Source organism: Elgaria multicarinata, chromosome 3, assembly GCF_023053635.1.
Source record: "Elgaria multicarinata webbii isolate HBS135686 ecotype San Diego chromosome 3, rElgMul1.1.pri, whole genome shotgun sequence".
Taxonomy (NCBI): Eukaryota; Metazoa; Chordata; class Lepidosauria; order Squamata; family Anguidae; genus Elgaria; species Elgaria multicarinata.
This window is the reverse complement of record NC_086173.1, coordinates 51440400-51463625: the sequence shown is the minus strand read 5'-3', so window position 1 is coordinate 51463625 and position 23226 is coordinate 51440400. Positions and strand designations below refer to the sequence as shown.

At 39.7% G+C, this 23226-nt stretch overlaps 1 protein-coding gene across 2 annotated transcripts in view; it reads right to left on the bottom strand.

Annotated features, from left to right (window-relative positions):
- The window catches only part of TMEM104 (transmembrane protein 104), a 93209-nt gene that overhangs the window by 30398 nt on the left and 39585 nt on the right, over nucleotides 1-23226 (bottom strand). For both annotated transcript variants that reach the window (XM_063120250.1, XM_063120251.1), the window contains exon 9: nucleotides 2930-3023. In XM_063120250.1, coding sequence (XP_062976320.1) covers nucleotides 2930-3023 — 94 coding nt within the window. The remainder of the gene's footprint in view (nucleotides 1-2929; nucleotides 3024-23226) is intronic.

The following is a 23226-nucleotide window of genomic DNA, read 5'->3' as shown; positions in this document are numbered from 1 at the left end:
TTATTTTGCAAACAACTCACAGTGCCTGGTTAGCACACCTGCCAGATGATCAGGCAAACAGCATACAGTGCATGGTTTATTTTCCCCCTCATCCACCCCTTCCTCCTCTTCAGTCCTCTACCTGACATCCCGGGGAACCTGGCAGCAGATCTTGATCACAGCCAGAGCCCTTTTGAAATATTATTTTCCTGGTCCCATTTGTGCACACAAACAGCGGCAGGAAAATAAAATTTCAAAAGGCTCCGTCCACAATCAAGGTCACAATCAGATCTGGGAAGGGTGGGGGTCAGCAAGGGCAAAAGGTGTGGGGGGGACAGCCCCTCCAAGGTGCTGTTTGGGCACCATAGGAGGGGCTGTCACACTTGTAAGGGAGAAAGTGTAAGGGCAGCTGCTTGGTAACAGCAGCAGGGATTTTTGCCATTCATGCCAAGCGGCTCACTGCCCGATGCCCTTTATCCATGATGGGTTGGCATGTCCGGGTACACATGATATGCCAACCCATCATGGGTAAAATAACCCCTTCTGCAGACTGTGGGTTATCAGGGTGGGCTGTTTGGGAAAAACAAGCCACCATGATAAGTATGGTCTGGGTTCAAACAGGACGCTAACCAATGATAGTTTGTTCCAGAAAACAAACTATTGTTGGTTGGAGTGTTGCGAGGACCCAGTCTCTGAGTTGCCGTTATGTGCGAACCAGGCCTTAAGTGATCTGCAGTGAATAGTTAGCAAAGGCACTGCATGAGCATTCCATTTTATCTACAGGCAGCTTATTCTCCACTGACTCAGAACAAGAATCAAACTAATGAACACATTTCCCGCTACATTATGCCCAAACTGCTCTCACCTTTATCTTCTTCATCAAGCAAAGAGAGGCAAAGATAGGGTTATGTACTAAGATTTAGTATTCTTACAATTTCAACCCAGACAGGTTGACAAACAGAGGTTGTGGTCTGCATCTATAAAAAGAAGCCTGTTTCATCAGAACTGGGCCAGTGAGTTGAGAAGGGATTACATTTTTATTCTTAATAATACTTAATGAGACTACCACTTCCACCAAGGATCACGGAGGATGCAATGGTGGCAGAAAAGTGTTTTTCTTTGTTGCCATCACTGCCACAAAGCAGAGTTGATAGTAAACTCTTACTTGTATTCGGTAATATTCACTGTGAGACTTGCACCACTTGTGTTGTAATCATCTCCCAGCCTATTTCATTGCCCCCAACTCTCAAGTAAACCTTGGAGCTAACTGGGCTCTACGTTGTGGACACTTGGGAGCAATCATTTCAACAACTCATTTCATTTCAATGTTCTACACTGATACCTGGGCTTCAACAGGAGCATCAGCTATGTTAACTGGCAATGAAAATGTATGTTCACCACTTCGATAACTTGGTGAAAAGCAGTACATAAATTTGGATAACAAATAAACTTGTACAGCATTCAGAAATCCATTGGATTCCACAAGTCTTCAGGGAGGGAGAACCAACTTAGTGGGTCCACTACCCTTGTAGAGGGGAATGGAAGTCGTCTGATCATGGCCTGTCCTGCAGAATGTGTGGGGTATGTAATCTATTGAGATTAGCCCCATGCTTGTAATGGTGCCCATGAGGTCTTGAGCCAGTCCCACCAAGGTAGCCCTAGTATGAATGTTAAAAATCCTCAGAAGAATTGTCCTGGGAGACCATACTTGAGCTCTTCCAGTTCAGGTATGGAGACTGATGGACAATGGGGTGGTCAGTATGCCAACAGAAACTCCAGTCTGTCTCTCAACCCTAACACCAGGTACAAAAACACAAGACTACCACCCAACTGAACTGGTCTCTTGGAGGGAAGGAATCACTATAGACTACAACCATTCCCTCTCAAGATCTTAATTAGATTAATAAAAAGCAGCTTTATTTATTTATTAATTACATTTATATCCTGACTAATTTTGTCTTCTCACGAAGAACCCTAGGTTGCTTACATGGTCCTCTTCCTCTCCATTTTATCCTCACAACAATATGTGAGATATATTAGGCTGAGACTCAATAACTGGCCCAAAGTCACCCAGTAAGTTTCATGACTGAGTAGAGACTAGAATCCGGATTTCCTGAGTCCCAGTTCAACACTTTACACACTATACCACACTGGCTCTCTTTTTGCCATGTAAGGTACATAACCATATATAAATGGAAATGTTTTAGATTCAATTATACCTTTCAATAAAATATATTTCCCTAAGCTGCATTTTTTTCTTTATACATCAAGTTAAAAAACAACAACACGCTTCCATGTTCTTAACTGATTCCCAAAACAAGCATGGCTAAGCGTTCCATGACATACAAACTAAAAATTGCACCTTGGTCAAAGATAGTTTAAAATAAGCAATGCTATGATTCCAGTGTTCCTGGAAATCCTGCCTATCAGCCATCATCTCACTTTTTCAAAAACTGCTCATATAAGTAGTCCAGTTACATGAATATTGTAATATCATAGGAAGAACTGACAATGATATAGTAAGGACATAAAGACATAAGAAGAGCTGTGCTAGACCAGACCAAAGGCCTAAGTAGTCCAGCATTCTGTTCACACGGTGGCCAACCAGATGATGCTGGAAAGTCCACAAGCAGGACATGAGTGCAACACCATGATCCCACTTGTGATCCCCAGTAAATGACATACAGAAGCACACCACCTCTAATACTGGAGGTAATATATGATCATCTTTACTAGTAGACATAGCCTTATCCTTCATGAATTTGCGTAATCCCCTCTTAAACCACATCTTGTTTAACTATGCACTGTGTGAAGTAGTATTTGCTTTTATCTGTCCTGAATCTCCCACCATTCTGCTTCATTAGTTGACCCCAGGCTTTAGTGTTATGAGAAAGGAAAAAAAATCTCTATGTAGATGTGTGTGCAGAATAGCAGAGGCTCATGGACTTACCTATCCACCTCATCAGTGATGTCATGATCTGCAGATACTTAGTTTTCTGCACATTAAAAAAGGTGAATGGACCCAACAGGAGAGTAAATGCTGCCTGAAAGAAATAAAAGTTGAGACTTAGGAAAATCATACAAATAAGAAAAAGCAAACTTACCCTGGAGAAGTATATCTAACTCACACAGACAGCCTCTGTTACTAAATTTACTAATTTAATTGTTTTGCATTTGGTCTATAATTTTATTTATTTATTTATTTTATTTATTTAAGGATTTTTATGCCGCCATTCAGCCAAAAAAGGCTCTCACGGCGGCTTACAAAAGTATTTCTTGACAGTCCCTGCCCACAGGCTTACAATCTAATTTATATTATCTTCTATCTTTCTAGTACTGTCAATAATGTGTTTTTACCTTGTAATCTTCCACACTGGTAGATTACGTTATATAACATTCAAAATGTCTGTTATATAAAATGGATGCATTTCACTCTCATATATACATTCAAGATTAGGGCTGATCTCCTTTCATTTTGGAGGGTTTACCCAAATTGGGAAGTGATTTCAAGGAAAACCCCTGAAGTAAAATCGGAGGATAGGTGGCAATATGATTTCAAGGGGAGGGGAAGGGGCTTACCTTTTCAAGGTTGCCAGCTTTGGTGGTGGTGGAACACCAGCAAGGGAACGCTGATCACCACCCCAGTTCCAAGTTCCTTCCTCCTAAATCAGTTTTCAGGGTTACTTTACAACCAGTGGAATGGAACAAAAACAGTTTCCCCCAATTCACTACCTGCAAATGGGGTGGGGAATTGGGGGTTGGTATTTAGGCCACCCTTAAGGTTATCATTTTTCCTCAACATTTATTATTGGCTAGAAAGTCTATTTTAGTATGTTAGCTTATGTACAATTTCCATGTATGTGGGTTGTTGTTTTATAACCTCTTCCATATCTACCCCCTTTCTTCTGTAGACAATAACAATATATGTCTCTGAAATATCAACTTTGTAAGATCCTATCAGGAGTACCATCTAAAACTGCAAAATTATTCTACTAATAATTTGATCAGTAGTAGCTTTTCTTGAAGCTATTATGTAGTCAATACAAGACTACAAACAACGTAGCTCAAACTAAAATGTTAAAACCTCTAATGGTCCCATTTGTCTTCTTGAAGACATCAATTATATGGGGCTGAACCCATCCTAGTGCTCAGTGGAGCTCTGCTTGTGCTGCAGTAAGGGAGCAAGGCAGTGTTTTTTGCCAGTTCTTCCTTTTCCTGCTCTCTCTTCCCCTTAAAAAGCTTCCCCATAGGTTGGGGGAACCCTTCAGAATAATATGGGAAATGATATTGGGGGCTGCAGCGGAAAGGGGGAAATTGGGAATGATCACCACCCTACTCCCCTGTCTTCCAGCGAGAAGCCTCCACTGAATTCTGTTTTCCTTCATAAAAGGAAAACAGACTTCATAAAAGTCTGAATCCAACTTATTACCTTATCCAAATACATATAAATTACCCCATTCAGAATTATTTCTATTAATTATATAATTTAGAAATTAATCACCTAAAAGGAAACAAGGCACAGTACAGTATAAAACAGAATGACAAAACCCTGCTCTCAGGCTTATAATTTAAATATTCTATAATCTTCTTTGAAAGTATCCTTTTTTTTGTAATAAAGTTTCCTAAGGAAAGGTTTCTGAGAGCCATTCAGTACATCGATGAATACTAAAGTGTATTTTTCTCATATGCAGGATATCCTTTGAGGAAAAAATCATCTTCCCTCTGGATTCAAATTATAAAATTTAAATTCTTTTATTATTAATGTATCCTTACTTTTCTCTGGGGCTGTTGCGACATATATATATGCCCCTGATTTATCTAGGAATCTCACATCTCAATGTCTCTTGGATATTATCTCAGCCTTCATTTTCTTGATTTAGTCAGATATTTCTGCCTTTTAAATTAAGTTCACTAACATTAAAACAAAGACATTTTGAACTATTTAAGCTAATCATCTCAATATCATGTCAATTGCCCATTATTAAATTTCTTGACTATTTTAATCTACTAATTCATTAAAGGGTTTTTATTATATCAGTAAGCTAATTCATTAAAGTTTGAACTACATGTAATAAAAGAAACAATCACTTGTATGAATTCAATAACTAAACGGTCCACTAAGTCCAATTAATTCAATCATTTTTTCCTATGCATGAAGTTTATCAGCTTAGATAGTCTCATTTTTCTTAGAAGTTATAGGTGAGTAATCATTCATAATCTGAAGTCTTTCACTATTCTGTTCTCTTATCCATTTATATGTTCTCCTAAACTCTAGTCTTTGTGCATAAAATGGACCCCTTCTATTACACTAGATATTCCCATACAAAACATCCTATATGTGGAAAGACATTTTTTGTAGTGCTACAATGAATAACAATTAAAAACAACACCTTAATCCTGTTTAATAAGACAATTTTGATTATCATTATTCCTAATTCAAAAGGTGAATATTCACAACTCTAGAAGTCTTATTGACCCACTTATTCCTTCATGAATCTGCAAAAGGTGATGTCAGTGGGGTGTTCTACATAAGGGCTCTTTATCACAGCCCTTACATGCCCATGGCAAGCCATTTAATCATCCTGTCTAGAATGAAGGGGAAGAAGCTGCTGTTTTATTCCCCAGCCTCCTTATCCTCTATGATAAGAAAAGCTGCTGAACAATGCAGTGGGGGTGGGAGGGGGGAAGGAGAATGCCTGAATTTTAGCAAGGTGACCCAACATTTCCCAGCCCTCAGCAACACCTGGAGTACTTTAGACTAAACAGCACTATAGCCTATGTTCTAAGATCATTCAAAACTGCCCCTGTTGTACCAGTGATCCATAGATGTAGGTAGGTAGGTAAGTCTTTTTATTTCAATCATTTTAAACCTTCATCAAAGGGTGTTCAGGACAGTTTAAAAGGTTAAAAAAAATTACAAATATAAAAAGAGCTTTAACATTAATAAACCTAATTTAGTGCTCCGGTAAGGACTGAGAATCCATATAAATCCTTAAAAAAATTATGAAGGGATTAAGCCGTATGGAGCTTTATAAAGAAACCACAATTACAAGGAGATATTTTTGATCATGTTTTCAATCAGCTCTTCTTCAATACAAGTTAGCAACAAAACAGCATGATATACATTTTAAACAAACAAACATGTAAGTAAACACACATTCATATTCGGATGATCCAACAGAAATATAAAAATCTATTTTAAAAGTGAAGGTAGCCCTGATGGCCAAAAGAAAATTCCGGAATTTAATTCCGAAATCCATAACGTAGTACCATTATTAGGCCAACTCAAAGGTTACAAAATACTGCGCTTGCTTTTGTATTCTCCAGAACTCGTCACCAGGAAGGATGATAAAGAAAGCAAGAGAGGGTGGGAGAAAAAAGTAGCTGACATTCAAATTAGGCTCTACAAAGTACTGAGATGGTTTTAGGTTGCACCTAGGATCCTCCCAAAAACTGATCGGAAGAATAAACAAATGGTTAATCCCCCATTTTTGAAAATATGGAATCCAGCTGTTATTCAGAACCATCTCTATCTTTAAACAAAATGCACAGGTTACTTGGTAGGTGATGGAAAACAAAAGTAGAGAGAAGCCTGACAGTTTTTATATTAAGAAAACTACTGATAATTTTATGTGTTGCAATGGAAGCTAAATTGGGTAGCTTTACTTAGTAGTTGGATGGGTTGCACCTTCAAAGAATAAAGTCTGAGCTTCAGGTAGTACAAATTCTTCTTCCTCCAGTGTAGGATCCTGTTGTTGAATGGTTAAATTTGGCATTTTCCAGGTCATACAAAAAGTGAAGGTAGCCACACTGGCCAATTTTCTTTTCAAATAAAAACAAATGCGTCCCAAGCTCTTTTACTCCAGGAGGTCAGGACTCCCGTAGTATGCAATTTTGAGGAACAGTCCCCAATCTCATAAACACAAAGAAGATGCCTTCAAGTTCTTTCCACAGGACCTCTGCTGTGGATAGGCAAGAATAATACCATCATCCTTGTCTGCCAGGATGACAATCTTCCTTGCCAGCCAGCCTTCTGTTTCGATTTGAGATGAAGAACATCTTTTGCTCTTAAAAAGCGATGTGTGTACTAACACTGGGAGCTGAGCTCAGTTTGCCTCTGTTTAGAAGGGACTTAGTCATAGAAAGAGGCTCTCTTTATCCTGCAGGGACTGAAAGGGCCTTGGTCTGTTGACAGGAGAGCTCTCCATTTGCAGCCTGAGAGAATAGTTCTTCCCCTAGGCCAGCCCCCATTCCTGCAGACACAAGAAACAGCCTGGCCAGGGAGCTTTGGCTATTGGGCGGTATAAAAAAGCAATAAATAAATAAAATAAAATAAATAAAAATGACCAAGTGGCTGAGAACTAATGGCCTAAAGGCTATGTGAGAATGTGAACAAGATCTTTTGAAAACAACCCATGATGCAGAGTAACTGGACAAAAAAGTAAGACTAGCAGCCAAGACAAACATTTAATCTATGCAACATCTTCTCATTGCACAGGCATACAACAGTATTAAAGAATATGCACAGCATTGCGAAAGAGCTGTGACCTCTTGGGTAGATTTGCTGTCATTGGAGAATGTAGTACTACTCAATTAAAAGTATCTAATTAACTAAGCAAGATAATAATGAGAAAAGAGCTGAAAAGAACACTCAAAGAATGTCAAAAGGATTCAAATGTATCGGAGTATGGATTAAATTAATTGAAAGAATCCGATCCCAGTGGGATTAATTGTATCGGCAACATGAAAGGGTGGAGAAAAGATTACAAGTGAAGGGTAACATTGCGTTTTTCACTGTATAATTTTCTTTTCTGCTCCCTGAATCAAGGTTCTAACCATAAATAATATATATAAAACCTTCTGTACTATGCTTCCATAATGCTAAATGCAATCAAAAGAATTAAGGTGTGTGCGTGTATACACACTCTCTCTTTTAATGGACTATATTTTATTATGTTTGTTTACATTTTAACCAGCGACAATTCAATGGCTGCGTTTGCATGGAAAAATAAGCCCAGATTCTCCAGAATCCAGGCTTATAGTGAACAAACTGTGTGCTTGTGCATGCACCCCTTGGTTTGTTTAGTCTATTATATGAACTGAGGCTCTTATCTTGTCCCTCCAATGAAGTCAGGATCATAAACCAGGATTTGTTCTCAGTTTACAAATTTTGAAAAGCCAGGATCCCCAGGTTGGATAACGTACTAAACAAACTATTCCTGCTTTATTTAGCTGGTTGCGCTATCAAGAAGAGCCAAGTGTAGTGAACAGGCTTGCACACCACCACTTAGCTCATTCATGATCTGCCAGATGCTACAGAAAACTCCCTGCTGTTTCCATCTGATTTTGGATTCCCCTCTAGTGCCTAGAAATCATGGTGGCATATCAAGGCCTAAAGGCTTTTTGACATCCTGCCATTAGGTTTCTATATCCCAGCTAACACATGTAATAAAATAAATAAATAAATAAATAAATAAATAAATAAATAAACTCTCTAGAACAGGGGTGCTAGACATCAGGCCCATGGGCCAAATCTGTCTGGGGGCCACATGCAGCCCATCAAGGTTTCTAGATGACCATGCCCCTTTCCCCTGATTCCACCGCCTCTCCCCTGACCACCAATTGTTTGGTGGTTTCCTGGGTTTTGCATGTTTCCCCTCCCATTCTAAAAGGTTAACAGGCCTGTCCTAAGGTTGAGATGCTGGCAGTAAGAACTTTATGCTAAAATATTCTGGTATTTGGTCATTTCAGCCCCACTTCCTTTTGCGTTCAGCCCAACACCAACACTGGAATGTGGCCCCTGAGAGCTTCTCCAAAACTGAATTTGACTGAAAGCGCTTTGATACCCCTCCTCTAGAAAGGCCTATTGAGGCCTCTAAGTACTAGAGACACCTCTAAATTGGTAGGTCCTCTGTTTTACCACTTCTTTTCCCATGAGGAATCCATCACAAAGTCTGACATACCAATGAAATATCACCCCTAATTTTGAGGGCTAAACAGACTATCTACACAATCTTGTCTTCTGGATTTTGTGTTACTACCAGTATTTTAGGAACATTTTGTTGTGAAGTGTTGTGCGAGCAGCCCAGTATACAGTTGATAGAAAGATGAGATATAAATATTGCAAGTTAAATAGATCCATAAAATCTGTCAGCAGTACTAAAACGTAGACAAATTGCCCCAGTTTAGAACATATAAATTTGTTACATTTGTCACAGAATCAGAACATTAGAGGGGGACTTGTAAGCCATCAAATCAAAGCCCCAGTTTAAAGGAGATCCAGAGCTAGAGCATCCCAAACAGATGGCTGTCCAGCCTCTCCAGGGAGGGAGAGCCCCACAATGACTGGCTCAATGGTCAAACTGCTCTTTCTGTTAAGATGTTTAGGCCAATGTTCAGACGAAATCCTCCTGCAACTTAAGCCTATTAGATCTTGCCTTCCAGGGCAACAGAGAACAAGACTTTGCCCTCTTCTATATGCCAGCTACTCAAATGATCAAAGAGTGCTCTCATTCTTCTCCCCGCCTCATCTTCTCTTCTCCATGCTAAATATACCCAGTTCCTTCAACCTTTCCTCATAGGATTCAGTTACCATACCACTAACCATCTGTGCTGACCTCCTTTGAATTTCTTCCAGTTTGTCTACTTGAATTTCTTCCAGTTTGTCTACATCCTTTTCGAAGTATGGCTTCCAGAGATGTATGTAGTAGTCCAGGTGAGGCTTGACTAGTGCAGAATAAAGTAAAACTATTACTTCTCATGACTTGGAAATTATGCTTCTATTAATATAGTCTAAAATCACATTAGCTTTTTTTTTGCAGCCACATAACACTAATTACTGATATTCAGCTTGTGATAGACTACAATCATGAGATCCTGTTCATCTAAACTGTCTTATACCTGTGTAATGTCATTTTATTGTTAACAGTGTGACTTAAAAGTCATTTTAATATTCTCCTTTCCAACACAGTGGAAAGATTAGTCTCATCTGTAGACCTGATGCATTTTCTCTCCACTCTCCATTTAAGTAATTAAGAATGCTGGGAGTTGTGGGATTCTTTTTTCTGTCTAAACATGCATAGGATTACACCGTAAATTAACAAGCATAACCCTTAGGGCTAGGAACCAAAGCATTAGTGTGGCACACTGAGATTAATGAGATTTAAATTGCTCAAGCCTAATTTGTTCAATTGATTTCAATGGGTCTATCCTAAGCATGACTAAGTCTGAATCCAACTCAATGTCAATTTATCCAAGAAAACATCTCTCCCTCCCCCTCCATGATTGCTATTTTGCAGTGGGTTCCAAAATCCTAGTTGCACCAGAGAATGGTTAAAAGAGCAGTGACTTAATTCATGCATTCTCCTAGCTCAGCTTTTCACATCCTCATGCCTTCTGGATGTTATGGACTACAGCACCTATCATTCCTGCCCACAGGCCATGCAAGCAGGGGATGATGGGAGTTGTAGCCCAAAGGCATCAGGTTGGGGGAGACTGCCCTACTTAGTTAAATGGAAAATCCAACAGTGTTCAGAAAGGCCTACTATTTGCAAGAGAGTTTGTAGTATAAGATATAACTCCCAGAAAGGGGTGATGATTAGGGGTCTTCCAAAAATAAGCAAATTAAGTAGAAAGAATGCAATCAAAAGAAGACTCTTCCCAAACATTATTATATTACAATAAATCAGCCTTCCCCAACCTGTTGCCTTCAAGATGCATTGGACTACAGTCCAACATATATGGAGGGCACCAGGTTGGGGAAGGCTGACTTGAATTTAAAACGGTAAAGCACTTGTTCACATTTATCTTCAGGCATGGATGTCTCTGGGCTCCAAGCATTCAGGCCAGAAAGAGAGGGGCTTGCCTAGGCAGGCTTTAATTAGAGAAAGTGTACTTCTAATGTTTCCACCGTGGCCATACAATGCTTAAGCCATGTATGAGGAGCTCTTCATCCAAGGTATAACAACCATAATGTCTTGACCCTCTCAAGCATCACAAAAAGACATGAGAAGAGGGTGTTCCCGCATGGGCTTCTTGATGTGCATATGTAAACACATCTCCCAAACATCAAGATGCTATGAAAGTGGAGATAAATGCATCACTATGGATGTGCATTAAACAGGATGCATTGACGTGAGCAGTAACAAAGGAAGAGCATCCATCTTCTCAAGTCTGGAAATCATAATTTGCTACCCTGCCCTCCTTCCTTAGGAACACATGGTCAGACTGTTAATACAATCCCCCTTCAAAAAAAGATGATTAGCTCATACATCAAAAAGAGCAGAAACAAAGAGACAGACGAGGGATGTGGATAATTAAGGAACAGGTGTTCTCTGCAAATTAGAACAGAAAGAAGACGACCAACTGGCAAAAGAGTACCTTGGTCCAGCTCAAGGAAGGACAGAGAATCCCAGTGGACAAGGTGACAAGATTTGAAACCTGTAATTGCCTCAGATCAATTGTTGCTTAAGGGTGCAGAGGCCTTTCTGGCAAGCCTAGTCTAGACAGGAAACTCAAGAGAGAAAACTGCTGCCTGATTTCTGCCTGATCAGTTGCTGTGGGGGAAAGTGTCAGATGGGTTTTTAAAGTAAACCCTTTTCAGATATTTTTCCAATCCCCCTTTTGCATGGTTATAAATTCTCAAGCAATTTTCACCACCATCTCCAACTGATCAGCTTCAGAGTACATCTTCAAATACTCCCTCTTCTTCAAGGTTCTACCACTCAGCTCATTACCAGAGGGAATAGACACAAATCATTGTGTCTGGATTATGGATTTTTTTCAGAGCCCTTTATGAAGAAAAGATATCTTTTGTTTTTAACAAGATTTTCAAATTGAGCTGACGGCCTGAAGGAATGGCTTGATGAATCTGAGCAAACAAATACTGCCTTAACTGCCCGGCCCCCATCAGTAAGCACAAATTAGCAAGTCTCATCTGACAGAGGAGGCAGAGTACACTTTATAATAGAAATGTGTAAATATTTTACTCATAAGGTGTTCACATAGCCCAATGCCTTTAGCAGGCACAATGGAGTTATGTCCACCATTCAACAGCATAAAAACAGAGTGGCAAAATAAAGCTGTCACACTCCATGAGATTTAAAAACAAACCACCAGCAACAAATCACCCCATCACCCCAGGACGAAATGGCTAGTTTTGCAATAAAGCACATTCCAACAACCTCAGAAAGAGGAAGAATGGATATTATTTTAACAGAAACACTCTAAAAGCACAACATTTTAGCCTACTATAACAATTAGAAAACAGATAAAGCGTTATCCCTGTACTGCCTTGCATTTGACCACCTTGGAGAAAAAAGTCAGGAAGACAGCAACATATGTTTAAAAATCCCATGTTGCAGTTAACAATGGGCCCAGGGTCTGAAAAAGTCAGACTATTGGTCTACAAGGCCCAGTGTTTGACCCACGAGTACACAATACTGTTCCATGGATATAGTTAAGTAGGGTTCATCATGGTCACTACTTGAACACTCCATGGGAACAACTCTGTTTTCTGAACAGCAGGAGTAACCCGTAGAAACAAATAATTATCCCTATCGTCATCTTTCTGTACATTAGCTGTCCTGATATATCCAGAATTCAAAAAACTCAACTAGTTCTGGGCTTGACAAGAGACCCATGGTTTGTAACACCCTGGAAAGCTCCCAGTAAGCAACTTGCTCTGACCAAAGTCTAGGAATGAACTGAAACCATTTATACCTCCAAGGCCAGATCACCCATCACAGATTCCTCCCTTTCCTGGATGAGTGGAAGGCTTTAAACGGGAAGGCTTCTGGCTTGAATCCAAACACTCCTTCTCCAATTAGACAATTCCCTCCAGGATTGTTATCTGTGCAGAAGGGCTGATATGGCTTGGCATGGATCCTAGAGATCCCGATCAGATGGGCTCTGGCTCTGGCCCAGTCATAAAGCTGGGGCCTGGGTTGGATTCCAGCACCACTCCCTCCAGGATCATTGGCCTGACAGATCTGGCTAGACCTTCCTCAGCTGAGGAGCCCAGGCTGCTGCTGCTCAGGGTGGGGCTCCTGATAGAATGAAACCTTTCAACTTTAGCTTTCCTCTTGAAATATATATTTTGCTAGCACCAGCTCAGTAATGCGTCAAACCTTTAAAGTAAAGCTGTATTTATCCAACTTCATAGAATCCTAGTTAGTACTTGAAGAGCTTGAAGTTTGGCAGTTCATATCCCAAGCTACCTATTTTAGAAATATCTAAAGCATCTATCACTTTGCCTACTAAGCTTGAGCAAATTAACCCAAGGCAGAACAAACAGGCAAATCTTCAAATTGGAGCACATTATTTTACCCTGGTGGTTTACGAAAGACAACAAATGATTCATAAGACAGGCTCATATCAAACTGAAGACTAGAAATTGTGTTAGCCTTTCACCCAAGTTCTGTATCCATTTATTACGTCTTTTGTTTTTTTTAGCAAGAAGAGTATTTTTAAACCAAGATCAAGCGATGCAGGTATTCTTATCTACAGGAAGACTCCTCTAATCTCTGCTCATTACTCCATTTCTCTAGGAAGGCAAACACTGATCCAAGGTTTTTGGAGTAACCAAAAAGAAGCACTTTTCTGAACTAACATGAAAAACCAGTCTCTTTGCAAGTGCTCTAGAGATTAAGCTAAACCAGCCCAGCATGCAACAGGATGAAATGGCAACAGCTTTGTGGCTCTTACTGAAGATTATGTTTCCAGTTAGAGAGAAATAGAACCTTGGTGGCACGGGAGGTAGAGGACAAGAAGGAAGAAGAGACAGCTGGTCTCTCTGCATTATGCTCTGCGTGCAGGCTGGTATGAGATTGAGCAGCAGGCCAGTTTATTCAGCTTGGCAGGTCTTGAATTTCTAAGCCCTTTTAATGCTTACCATAATCTTCTGTGTGGCCGTACCAGGAATCCAGCTATCAGTAGCATCTCACCTTCTACACCACTCCAGCCCACGAGTCTAATTTGGTCTGCAGACGTTCCCCATCTGGGTCATGTACACTTGGGTTCCCTCCATGGGCCCCACCCACTCTCCACCATAAACTCTAAGAGGCTACTGGGGGCTTAGGGAGGAGACAGGAGAGAAATTCCCTTGTTACCTCCCATCACTGGTAAGCCATTTAAGAAGATGTTAGTGTGGTTCAAATCATGCCCTTTGTGGAAACCTGGCAACAGTCACCTGGCAACGATTTGAATTATGGTACTTCTGTTTACTTCTCCAAACCCTAGCATGTGCATCCAATTTGATGGTCACCCAAGCTGCAAATAGATATGCTAATCCACCAGTGAGGACATCAGCAACAGCACCAATCAACGCGTTGTTAAAAATGCAGCATACACTATCGTTATGCGTCTGTCGTAGAAGCCATGGTCACTGCAACAGCACTACACACATTGATATTATAACCAATCCATTACAGATGTCAAGAGCAGGAAAGAGACCAGAGCTTCCCTTCAACACCTATTATTGAATCATGCCTGCCTTCTGCCTGATCTTTACAGTCTAACAGTTGACATACTCCTCCTTCTCTTGTGAAACTCTAATCTTCAACAAAAGCACCAGATGGCCCGTCACTTGAAATAAAACCTAAGCTTTTATCCTTCACAGTTTACAATACAAAACACAGGAAACAGAAAATTCCATCCGCTTGGGCAAAGCTCTCCAACCACCACATTTAAAAATCAATTTAATAATAACAATATAATTAAGAACTGAGATAGCTGTTAAGATATGTGGGAAAGTTACAACAGCTGGGATTGTTTAGCCTGGAAAAAAGGAGGCTAGGGGGAGACCTGATAATGGGCATCCAAATGGCAGATGCGGTTCAATGTAAGCAAGAGTAAAGTGATGCATCTTGGGCAAAAATTCCCAACTTTAAGTATAACCTGATGGGATCTGAGCTGCTAGTTACTGACCAAGAAAAAGATCTTGAGGTTGTGGTGGAAAGCTTGATGAAAATGTCAACCCAGTGTGCAGTTGCTCTAAAGAAGGCAAAGTCCACGTTAGGTGTTATTAGAAAAGGAATTGAGAATAAAACTGCCAGTATCATATAGCCTTAATACAGATCTATGGTGTGGCCACGCTTAGAATATTGTGCACAGTTCTGGTCACAATATTGACCAGAACTGATAGAGGTGTACCTGAGGAGACCTGATAGAGGTGTACAAAATTATGCATGGTGTGGAGAACGTGGATAGGGAGACATTTTTCTCCCATAATACTAGAACCTGGGGTCATCCCATGAAGCTGTTTGGTGGGAGATTCAGGACAGATAAAAGGAAGTACTTCTTCACAAAGCACATAGTTAAACTATGGAATTCACGACCACAAGATGTGGTGATAGCCACCAATTTGGATGGCTTTAAAAGGGGGTAGATAAATTCCTGGAGGAGAAGGCTTTCAATGGCTACTCATTGTGATGGCTATGTGATACCTCCAATATCAGAGGCAGTAGGCCTATCTACATCAGTTGCTGGGGAACATGGATGGGAGGGTGCTGTTGCATGACATGCTGCTTGTGGGTCCCTGGTTGACAGCTAGTTGGCCACTGTGTGAACAGAGTGCTGTACTTGGTGGACCGTTGTCTGATTCAGCATGGCTCTTCTTACCTTCTTATGATACTGATATCTAAGAAAACAGCATGAGGCCATGAGTGCAAGTTATTTTAAATGTTTTTAAATGAAAAACAGAAAGTCAAGAAGGAGATGAGCTTCAGCAAAAAGCTTCAGCAATCTCAACTTTAAGTATCCAATTAGCCTCCCCTGATGACGGAACAGAACATTCTGTCAGCAGAACAGGAGGAGGCAACTCCTCCCACCCACCCCCTTGTCCTCAAAATCTGCTCCAAAGGGTTGAGGGAGGGGGATCCTCCAGAACAGATTTGGGAAACTTGATAGAAGGGCTAGGCTGCTGCTAAGCATCCATGGCATAGACCCAAAGAGGTCTGAGAGCAAGAGGGCTTATGGTTATAGCTCAATAAATTTAATGCTCTCACCCAGAGAGCAATGTTCACACCCAGAAATTTCTAATGAACCAATCTCCAAATGTAGGAATTCCCATCTTCACATATGAGCAGTAGAGGTAAAGACTCTCATTTAAGTCACTTTCCCTAGTAGTTTGACCCTGAGCTCCCTGGCCTGTGCTTCTCAGGGCATACAGATCATTAAGTAGATTTGGCAAAGGGGGAGGAGGAATGCCCCAGCTGAAATCCCTCTCAGGCTGTTGAGGGAGCCTGGGCTTCTCCCCTCTTCTCACTGCATGTTTTGAATGAACCTAAACTGAATGGGTTAGAGAGGGCTTTGCTCTAAGTTAAGGGATGCTCGTATACTAGTGCAATATTGTGTGAGCTTTGCTATAGATTAAGAGATTTCAGTCTTCAGCTTCATCTACATTGGGCAAATTTTAAGAATTAAAATTAGGGGGTTTCATTCTGTTTCCCCCCTGCTGCCAATAAAAAAAGAGCCCACAATGTTTTTCAGAAAGTCATTTGACATAAGTATTGTGTTACCTAGTACACACAGTCCAAAATTATAGCGAACAGCAAGCTTGCAATCTATGGTGTAAATATACTTCCACCGTTATTTTTCACAAGCAAGGGAGGGGGGAGGGAGAAAAAGATGGAGACTGCCAATTTTCTAAGGTGACTGCTATTTAATTCTTCATTGCCAGAGTATTTATGGTGCAGTATCTTGTAATCACTTTAGTGCCTCCTTGACTCCCAACCTTCACCATTCTATATCTAACTGCATCAAAATAGAGAGGGAAAGGGAAGCAAACTGCTCTAGAAATACAGGGCTGGAGCAAGGCAACATTACACACCATGGGGCTGCTCTGCAAGAGTTGTATTTGACTCCAAAGCTAACAATATGTTGCATAAAAGGGTATATCAGCAGTTGGCTAAACATAGAAATTAATTTAATAAACATATACATTTATTTATGAATGACTATTTATATACTGCCCCATAACAAGATTCTTTGGGCAGCCTACAACAATAAAAAAGTATTAAAATTTACAAAAACATAAAAGCATATACATATACACACACACATACATACACTACAATGTAGAATGAGCCGCAGCAGACACCAAAATTAATTGGCAAAACACACACATATTTTTTTAAATGTATCTTCAACGTTTAAAATTATTTTGAAAAGTTTTTTAATCCTCAGTAAATAAAATTCCTGGTCTGGTGTCAAAAAGACAATTACATAGTGCCAGGCAATCCTCTTTTGTTGTAGAGAGCATCTACAACCATGGTGCCACCACTGAGAAGGTTCGCTCCCCAGTAGCCTCCTGCCTTACCTCACTTGGCAGGGGCATCCAGAGAAGGGCCTCTGGTATTTTATTGTTAATTGTTCTTAGCTGTTTTGAATTGTTTTACATTTTCATGTGCTTTAAACCCTGTTGTAAGGTACTTTGATTCTTTTTCTGGCAGTTTTTTTCTTACAAGATAGGCTCCACGCACCTTCAGTAGAAGCAAATGCATGGGCTCATTCAGAGCCCCACGCTCACAAGACAGATTGAGTGGGCCATGTAGAAAAACAGATCTTCCCATCAGAGAGATTCCAGGGACTGGCTTTTATTAATGTTTCATGTTCATTGCTGTTTGTATTTTACTCTGGGAGCTGACTTGAGAGAGTTTTACCCTTAAAGATGGCCTAAAAATATTTTAAATAAATAATATAAATCCAAAGCCATCCTTGACATCACAATTTCCAAACCCTTCTAGGCTCTGACATACTGATGCACATATATACTCCAACAATAAGAATTGGGAGCTAAAATTAGATTTATATTAAGTCTAAAAGTCACCTCTGGGTATAATTTTATGATTGCTAACAGGCATTGTCAAGTACAGGACACAAAAAAGTTTAGATAACTTAAAATCTAGTCACCTGATTTCCCTCATCTGTGAGACTGGAGCATTTGCCTTTATTCTTTTAATTCACATAAAGTATAGAGAATTTTGTAATAAACTCTGCCACCCAAAAGGCACCCTTCCAGGCATGTGCTATTCATTGCTTGGTGAACAGCTGCTTCTTCTGGCCCCCAATTATTTTGTCTGCAGTTCAGCACTCACAGTCCTTAGGGACTACCTATGCTACCTTTTCTCATCCTATTTTTGCCCCCTCACAAACCCCAAAGGATACAACACCTATGTGTTTGATTCTGTCCCTTCTTCTAGCATTCCAAAAGCAGTTGAGATAATACTGTTTCAATGTTTCTTTGGTTACAAGTTCTTATGTTTGGTTGCTACTGTTTTGGTGATTTGCATTTTATCTGGTCTGTGTAATTGTTGTTATGATGGTTCTAACCTAATTTCATTAGGACACTTCGAAAATCTTTTTTAAAAAACAAAATATAAAGCCACATAATATAGAAAAATATTACCTCTACTGGTATGGAAGAGATACTGTACTGCAATGGTTAAGAAACATGAGCTAGAAATCCACAATCTTATGCATGTTTAGAAAGAAAAAAAGGCTACAACTCCCGTGCTGTCTGGGGACTGTATATTTTTATTGCTAAATATACAGAGAATTGCACCCTAAAAACTCAGCTCAACCATGAACTCACTGGGCGACCTTCGGCTAGCTGTTATTCTTCAACTTCCCCCTCCACACATCTACTTCTTTGCACATGACATTTTGTCCTCAGGTACAGATCTGTCAAATATGACAGACACATGGTTCAAATAGAGCTTTTCCTTTTCAAATAATTGGATACATTAAAAGGGAAATGACAGGATCCTCACTTAAAAGGGAAGTTTGGATTTACTATGAATTCCCATTCCCAGTAGATCCAGGGTCCGGCAGTCTTTAGTTCAGATACAGAAACTCCGTCTGGTTAACAAGCGGGGGCCTCTTGCAATGATAACAAGGGAAGGGGCCTCCCCTCAGCTCCCCAACGAAGCACAGAGCTTGGAAGTGTCCCTAAACCAAACTGGTGGAAATGGTATCAGTAAGGAAATTTGATGTTAGCTTGGAACTACAAACAAGAAAGAAAAGGTGGAAAGATCACCCTCAGACTCAAAAAAATCTAAGCTTGTTACTGGTATGTATCAGCTGCCAATAATACAAACAAAACCCATCATTTCTCTTTTGGGAGGCAGAGTAGGCAGATTGCCTCTTCCTGGAGCCACTGACAATAGAAATTCATGTGAAGTCCAAATTTCCCCTTTCTGTATTGTGGTGGTGGAAAAGCCTTAAGCTCAGGAGCCATAGAAAAGCAGTGTGTCCCAAAGATGGAAAGATTCAGTTGACTTATCCTGAAACTAGGTTCTAGTGAACTCTTCAGCCAAAAGCACATCAGCCAGAGAATAGCCCTATTCACTCATTCCTCCTCATGCAATTCCAATTATGTGGGGAGGGGCAGCTAGGATATGCTTGTTTGTAAGAGCACTCTGATAACTAGGAGGAGATGCTCTCTCTGTACTTGAGACTACCCAACTGTAAACCACTGCAGAATTTTTCCAAGTAAAAAGCTGTGTTTAAAATGCATGCATACTTTCCATAACAGATATAGTATTGTGTACATCTGATATGCTGGTATCTGCACAAGACTATCAAGTCTAAGCAGCAGCAGCCTCAGTCACAGTTTTTTGTATTCTACTCTCAAGAAATATGCTCAGAATACAGTAGGCTGACTTGGACAATATTTGGGTATAAAATATAAAATATTTTGACCAGACCTATAGTGATGGATTACAAGAGAGAATCAGGAGGCATCAGTACTGAGTAGGATTACCAGAGGCAATGGAGGACAGGGCTGTCTTGTAGACTTAATAGTTTTATGGAAGAGGAAACTTCAGTGGATGCAGTTTCTCACATCTACATGACATAGCTGTACTTGCCAAAGTTTCTTCTTCCACACAACTATGAAAGTTACAGAAGCCCTGCCCTCCTTGGCTTCCATGAAGCACCAAAGATACTCTTTAGTCTGGAGTTTCAGGAAATACTAGCCACAAACACTTTCTAAATTTTTCAGTAAATCCATGATTTCAGTTAAACCTGACACCAGGCATGCAGATCATACACAGCCCTGATCAAGAATATAAATTTCATCTAAAGTACTTGCCGCAGAAGATTCGTTACATGATAAGAGATGTAAAATTTCTGGAAATTCTGAAGCCATTGGGGGGGGGGGGGGTACTGGCCCCCTCCCCGCAATTTTCAGAAAAATTGAAAACATGCAATATCAACACATTGAGAGTCACTTTGTTACTTTAGGAACATAAAATGTAATTATGTACAGGTTGGTTTGGCATAAAATTATCACATTTGTTATATTAAAAGTACAGTGTACTCAAGCAATTATTACAAATTGAATTTACTTTTTTAAATTTTTACTTTTTTTGTAACAAATGGCGCTACAAGCCCCTGAGCTGTAAGGAACACCTGAACTGTAAGGAACTTCTTTGGTTTTGCCAGTTTATGAGGAGCAGGCAAAAACAACAACAATTAAAAACAACAGAAGAAACCATTAAAATTAGTAATAAAGAAAATTATTTGTCTCCACTAGTCCTCCCGTCTCAAGCAGACATAAAGCACCTATTCCCATAAAAAGAACTGAGAAAAAGGGGGGGGGGAACCAAGATTCAATGAATATGCATGAAATTTAATCAGACTCATTTTTTGAGCTATAGGTATTACTATCTGTTCCGGTCTCCGCTTCAATGGCAGTGCCCCCTAGAGACAGAAATGCAGCTTGCTCTTGCATTTGAGAGTTGTAGTCTCTGTTTGCAACTTAGGACTTGCTTGTCCTCAGTGCACAGAAATTGTAACAATCTGATACTGTACATAGTTTTTAGAAATCATTTGGAGAAGTAAATATCTGACCACCTTGTCTTAAAACATTTTATTCATCATGCTAAAATAAAACATTCCATAATCTATTTTCTTCTTTCTTTTTCCAATTTTTCAGAAAAAAACAACAAAAAAAGTCTTTGGGAAAAAATGAGGGAAATGTTGTTTTCCAAGTTCTTCCAATTTTTTTCTGGACCTTCACACCTCTATGCATGGTTACCCCTTTTGGCAAATCCTGACACTCTAAAGCTACCAAATTCTAAGGACATTAAAGATACAATTCTCTCATGGTAGCTAGGGAATGCTGGGAGTTGCAGGACTTTTTTCTGTCCAAACACCCTAAGTCTCTGAAATAGTTGAAAAACTATCACACTGTGGTTTAGCATGGTTAAACGGTCAATATGTGATTGCTACAGCTCCTTGAGTTGCGTGGCCCCTAACTAATCAAACTAGGCAGCTTGGCACAGCCATGCAAAACAAATCTTTGCCCTCTGTAAAGGCCTTGTTGATGGTATTGGGAAGGGGAAACTGTAAGAATCCTCTCTTAAGAGAATTCCAGAGAAGCTCAGAATCAGCATGAGTGACAGTATAAACCAGGCTTCAATAATAATAAAAAAATCAACATGAGGTTCACAGACAGCTCTGTGCAAAGAACACATTTAAGTCCCTGTGTTATTGATCTTTCTGTAAAGAGAGACAAGCTAATCCTTTATCCTTTCAAACCAGTGGCCTCCCTTTTTTTTTGGTAGTCCCCCTTCACTCTGTACCTGGAGCCACAGCACCGAAGTATGCTCACTTGCAGTACCTTCCACCTGCTCTTTCTGTTGTCTCAACTCAACAGCAGAAGAAGGTTGGAGGGAAGAGCACCAAAAATGTACGCGAAAAGAGGGAGAGACTAGCTCTGGTGCTGGTGAAAGTTTTCTTCATTTTTCTTGTTTAAAAAAACTTTTTTTTTGTTTAAAAGATTTTTTTTTTATAAAAAAGCCCAACGTTTCGGATGTAGGGAATCCTTCTTCAGAGGCTATATTCAACAGAAAATATATACATGTATATATTTTACTTACAGATGAATAAACATGCATGTCCAAATACATCTGGGACAATACCATAACATAAAAATTGTTAAAACATTGTGAAAAATCATAGATTAATCACATAAGGATCCAAAAGGACCGACTAATGCCCTCAACAAACTTGTACTGGAGCAAATCTTTACTTTTCACCCTCTTGATAAATCTTGTTAAACAAACTCAATTTTCTTTAAAGAACACTCTGTTTTGAATATTTTCAATATTATTTATGAGACAAAGGAGACTTATTGCAACTGGCAAATAACTTTTGACTTATTTGTCTTTTTGTTTGTTGTTATCCCCATATGCTAAACTAAAAAACTGAAAAATACCTTACAGACCTCCTTAGAAAACCCCCCTTAAACAGGTCCTTTAGCAAACTTACAAGTATCTCTTACTATTTGGACTTGCATAGAATTTCCCCTGTATCATCGATACAGACAGGCATCATTTTAACATAGTTTTCTGTTGTCTCAACTCAACAGCACTCATCAAGAATGAAGCAAGCAAAGACAACCTCAGAGCCTGCATTTTGGCTGGCAAAACAGGGTGGAGGTAGGGGGTGGGGGTGCGATGGGGAGAGAAGAAAACATATGCCACTATTCTGGCTTCGTCAAATTAAGTGAAAGATCAAACTAGGTCATTTGTCTGTCTGCAACATTGGTTTTGGGTAGGAGATTTTAAGCTGAAAGGAAAAAGCTATAAAATAGTATGGCTGTGTGTCAGATGTGTCTGAAGAATAGGCAATAGACATAATGTATTTACCGAGTTAAGGGAAGACTAATAGTCCAGAAAGGAAGGAGATGTGATTCATGTTGCAGTAATGAGGCTTGCATACTGAGTTTCACACAAAAAGTAGAGAACTAAATTCCTCTACCATAAGCAGAAACCATTTACTCTACAATTACGTGGATATAGATTCCAGTGTTTGGAGAAACCTCTGATTACAAAGACCGATCGAGCAGATTTCTCAAATCTGACAACACGATTTGGCAACCAAAGAAATCAACCTCTCAAAATTATGACATAGACAACGTATACAAGTTAACTGTGGCCTCAAGCTCACTATATATTCCTTAGATGGTTCATTACATTCAACAAGTCTCCCTCATCTGCTCTACAGTTAAGATTCTATCAAAATAGGTGCTTACATTTCTTCAATCATTCAACTCCACATGCTCTATGTTACTTCCTGCACTTATGATCAGAAGTATTGTTTCTAATAGTTATGTAATACTGCGATCAACCCTGGTGAAGGATGTTGGGAATTGTGGGCCAAAATATCTCACCCCTGCTCTATGGGCTTCAAACATGGTGCTTTTACAGCTGACATATGTGATCTACTTGATGAACCCTG